The 5,368-nt window shown below is 39.8% G+C and overlaps 1 protein-coding gene across 2 annotated transcripts in view; it reads left to right on the top strand.

The window, feature by feature from the left end:
• The window catches only part of brms1la (BRMS1 like transcriptional repressor a), an 11,121-nt gene continuing 5,753 nt past the window's right edge, over positions 1–5,368 (top strand). The window contains exons 1-2 of one of the 2 annotated variants that reach the window (XM_080011810.1): positions 1–106; positions 692–886. In XM_080011810.1, the coding sequence (XP_079867936.1) occupies positions 748–886 (139 nt within the window). In that variant the 5' untranslated portion in view covers positions 1–106; positions 692–747. Of the gene's footprint in view, positions 301–691; positions 887–5,368 lie in introns of both variants that reach the window. The other variant, XM_080011811.1, reaches the window with a different exon arrangement.

Below are 5,368 nucleotides of genomic sequence, written 5' to 3' on the forward strand. Positions count from 1 at the left end.
GTACGTGAGATGCTTTGTAACCTAAGGAAGGAACGCTGCCATAATTATTTACCGGCAATAATAACTTTTTTTTTTTCGAAACTCAAAATAAGCCCCAACTTCACACGTGAGTCTTGGTCTTGCTCTTAACCATAATGCAACGATTACCTTTACAACGTGGGGAGATCTGTTCGAATTTAGCAGCTTTCAAGCCTGCTTCTAGCTTCTCTTGTGGTCTTTTTATGAAGGTATTTTAATTGAAGCCAACATAATAAGGTTAAGGTATGAATTGAAGCAGCAATTTTTTTTACAATACGGCAGGTAATCATTCTCTTTATTTTTTTGGTTGATTATAAAAAAAAAAAACATGTATGTTGATGTATGGTCAATGTGGTTTCCTTTTAACACTTTTTGACTCTTACTATTATTCTGTTATTACTATACTACTACTACTGGATGCCACCTTTTCTGCTTTAAACATATTACTTGTAGATATTAGTGATGGACTTAAAGCAATGATCCCAACCATTAATCAGTCGAGAGGATCTACTTATCTGACCATTCAAAGCTAGTTACATTTGAAACGGTTTAAAATGCTTATCTTACATTGAAAACAATGTAAAGTGCTGGATTAAAGAGTGGGTTTCTTCTTCTTTTTCTTTTTTTTTCACATTATTATTATTATTCAAATTTTCTCTGTGGACGATCTTAGAGTTTCAGATCTTCAGAAACGGTCCTGACATCCCATAATAGCAACCTAAAGCCGCCATGCCGGTGCACCGTGACCGGGAGAAGAAGGAGAGCACGGCGGAGGAGATGGAGGTGGAGGATGCGGAGCAGGACGCCTCCAGCTCCGAGGAGGAGGACTCTGACACCTCGTCAGTGTCCGAGGATGGAGACAGCTCCGGTGAGAATGGAATGGGAGTCTGGAAACTCACTATCATACTAAATGACACTGGCCGACAGTATGCACATGTATAGCGGTATGCCATTTCGGACAATGGGCAGGTCTTTTAAGGGTGGGTCTGATTAGCGTTATTATTTAAACCAACAATTGAGGTGTATTAACTGAAAGACATGCTGCATTTTTGAGGTGGATGGAGCAAAATAACTTTCTCCGACGGATAATAATTGACAGACTACACCCTGATGCGTTTTATGATAATTCAATAATGGAGCTAAGGAGGAGGAGGCAGAGGAGGAGACAGAGTGTCCCTGTTATGCACAGTGCTAATTTTTTTGTTTCAGAGTAAATTAAAAAAAGTTAAAAAAATTACATCTAAAATAAAAACGCAATGTTCTCAATTTGTTATCTGGGAGGAATAGGGAAGAACAGCGGACGGAGATCGCGGCCAAAAATTACACATGGAGAGGGAGACAGGTCTTGATCAGGACCTGATCTAGGGTCTTCTACAGCCTTCCTTCTCTCCTCTCCTCGTGTTAAGTATTTGACAAAATAACTAAATGGGTTTTATTTCTATTTAAACAAAGAAAAACGATGTTGGGGTGGGCAACTAATGTAATTGGTGTATGCCCTAACACCGGGTAACACTGGTAACCACAGAGACTCTATTACATATAAGGAATGTATGTCAACCACAACATTAAAATCACCACTAATAACCACTAATATTATGTAGGTCGCCCTTGTGCCGCCATAACAGGTCTGACCTGCAAGGCATGGACTCCACAAGAGCTCTGAAGGTGTCCTGCGGTATCTGGCACCAAGACATTGGCAAAAGATCCTTTACTTCCTGTTATACACCTTTTCGACCAACGCAAACCTAGTTCTGGTTCTGGGCTGGTGCTAGTGCCGGTTCGCAGTTGGTTCAACTTGCAAACCTTCTCAGAACCGGTTTCACAGGAAAAACAGGCCTGATAGCTACATCATTACTCCATTGACATCACTGCATGATGACAGAGCCGGCGAGCCCCAAAGCCTACAGCTTGTGCTTTCTAATAATTGCAAGAAAAGTGCGCACAGACTCAATAAAATATGATATTTTACAATATGTCCACTTGAGAGCTCCACCGACCAGATTATACGTCTATGAATTACGCAGCCCTGCCAACCTGCACGCATTTTGTGTACCAACCACGCAATTCTTAGTCAAAATACGCAGGTATGAAATGCCAGCTGAGACTACGCAAAAAAGAAAATTATAATAATAATTGTATTACGAAAATCAATCAATACAAAACAATACCGTACATTTATTCGGTATTTAAACTACACCCCTTAGATTGGACCTTATGCTATGACCTTGTGCTTGTGGTTCTGTAACCCCTCCCCCTCCTCTCACTCACTCAACATCCACTGATACGCAGCGGTATTTAATCATCCACAGAGGCTTAACGCTGCATTGCTGAGGTAAAATGTGATGATGGGGAGTAATAACCAAGCACAAAAATGTGACCGTAATGTTAACATATAAAACATGAGATGCACCAATCGATCAGCCGGTGACAGGAATTGGTCAGTTTTCACCAGACGATGCAAGCTCCACTCGTGATGAAAGGTTTGACTCTTTTGAGACTCTGTTCTTGACGAGTCACTCAGTAAAACAAGTTGTTCAATTTGATTCAGTTGGTTTAATGCACGGTGAGTAAAGGAGGACTTCCAGTGAACGAGAGTGAGGAGAGTTGGCCATTTATTATTATTATTATTATTATTATTATTATTATTATTATTATTATTAATAATGTTTTTTTTGCAGCGATTGCAATTTATTTTGGAATGGCAAGTACCATATAAATATCATAGAAAGGTATATTTGCACTTAAAAGTGAAAGAGACTTTAATTTGAAGTTTGAACTGGACATTTCCATGTTAGTTACATTCAGTGAGAGTTACAGGTTGCATTATACTGAAGCTTAGTGACAGTCCCATATTCTGTTTGATTGGAACTCAGTGACAGTTTCATGTTCTATTATTGTTCCATAGTGAATAATGAACAATAATAAACACAGTGTCAAAATCAGCAATCTCACTATTGTGTTAACTGAAAATTGCAGCAGTAGTCTGTACTGTATGTGCAGCTGTCCTATCATGTGAGCCTGGTCAGATCACATGATGTATTTGTCATTGACATACAGCACATATACCCAATGAGATCAAATGATCAAGGATATAAAGTTCAAAATGATCGAACAACAAAGTAAAAGTTATTTAATAGTGAGTGTTTTATAATGATCATATATAATTGAAGGAAAATCTGAATCGGCCAAGAAAATTGCAATCGATGCATCTTTAGTTGGTAAACATGTTCTGTAACTTAGTGAGACGATGCATTTCGAGGGGTGTATCCTAATGAGATGAATTTGTATATACTGTATAGTTAGCTGTAGTAGCTCCCATACGATGTGAATAACGTTATTCACACCGCACGATGGTGTGAATAACCGATGGAGTCACTGAGCTGCAGTAACTCAAACGCCACCTCAAACGATTCGTGACGTAAGCGCCTCTTGGTTCTAGTCCAGCACCAAAGAGGTGCCGCTCTGGAACCAGTTTTCCGGGCCGAGAGCCGGTTCTTTTGCTGTCGAAACACGAAGAACCGGTTCGAGATACAGCACCAGCGCGACAAATGCCTTGGTGGAAAAGGGGTATAGGTTGCAAGGTGGATCGGGCTTGTTGTTCCAGCAGATCCCACAGATGCTCGATCGGATTCCAATTTGGGGAATTTGGAGGCCAAGTCAACACCTTGAACTCTTTGTCATGATCCTCAAAGCATTCCTGAACAGTTTTTGCAGTGTGGCAGGGTGCATTATCCTGCTGAAAGAGGCCACTGCCATCAAGGAATACTGTTGCCATGATGGGGTGTACTTGGTCTGCAACAATGTTTAGGTAGGTGCTACGTGTCAAAGTAACATCCACATGAATGCCAGGACCCAAGGTTTCCCAGCAGAACATTACCCAGAGCATCACACTGCCTACGCCGGCTTGCCTTCTTCCCATAGTGCATCCTGGTGCCATCTCTCTCCAGGGTAAATAAACCTAATCCATCCACATGATGTGAATAAAACATGGTTCATCATACCATGGTCCAGTTCTGACGCTCACGTGCCCATTGTCTGAACTTTCGGCAGTGGACAAGGGTCAGCATGGGCACTCTGACCAGTCTACGTCCAACCAACCCTATATGCAGTAAGCTGTGATGCACTGTGTGACACCTTTCTATCATAGCAGCATTAACATTTTAAGCAGTTTGTGCTACAGTAGCTCTTCTGTGGGATCGGACCAGACGGGGTAGACTTCACTCCCCACACACATCAATGAGCCTTGGGTGCCGTGACCCTGATGCCGGTTCACCAGTTGTCCTTCCTTGGACCACGTTTGGTAGGTGCTAACCACTGCATACTGGGAGCACGCCGCAAGACCTGCAGTTTTGGAGATGCTCTGACCTAGTCGTCTAACCATCACAATTTGGCTCTTGTCAAAGTCACTCAGATCCTTACGCTTACCCATTTTAACTGCTTTTAACACATAAACTTCAACAACTGTTGAAGCAGCAACTGACTGTTCAATTGCTGCCTAATATATCCCACCCCTTGACATTTTTTCTAATTTTACACAATAGGTTAGGATCTTATTTTCTGCAGCCATACATAGTGGGTGTCTCCATACTTTATATACTGTATATTGATATTATTTTATATTATAGGCTGATGATATTAGTGGGACTCAACATACCTTGGCAAAAAACAGTGCACACGTACAATATGTACACGCAAAAAAGATTAAAAAAAGAAGTTTGAAAGTACAAGTTGGTGGAGGCTTCTTATCAGTTTTTTTTTAACTTTATTTATTGTTAAAGAATGTGAAATCAATTTAGTATAAATTGAACGTGCAGATCATTTATTTTAGATCACACATTTCAGATTAGATTTAGATTAATCCTTGGTGCACCCCACCAACAGGTGTCTGGCTGGTCACTCATGTTTTAAATCAGGGGTTCTCAAACCGTTTTCAACTAGGACCTCTCATACCCCCTCAGGTATGTCCCAAAAAAAATTATTTGATATTAGGCCTATTTCTCACACTACTGCATGTGGAAAAACAAACACAAATCAAGAGGAATGTGTTAGAATACAGTATATTGGAATATTTCAAAATAGAATAAAAAAACAATGTATTCAGTGTCTAAAAGGAGATAATTATATATGTATATATTTCATAAAAATATGATATTTAATTATTTTTAAAGATGTACCCCTTCCAAGGACACAAAAAATATAAACAATATATACAGCATATTAATATTTAAATAACTTTATTTTTTATTTATTGATATTTTCGAAAACCTTTCCCTGGCTAAGTGCCATGGATCCCACTTTGAGAATCACTGTTTTAAACCACCTCAGTCAACTCTGTTAAAATGGCAGTTTA

The sequence above is a fragment of the Zeus faber genome, assembly GCF_960531495.2.
Source record: "Zeus faber genome assembly, chromosome: 13".
Taxonomy (NCBI): Eukaryota; Metazoa; Chordata; class Actinopteri; order Zeiformes; family Zeidae; genus Zeus; species Zeus faber.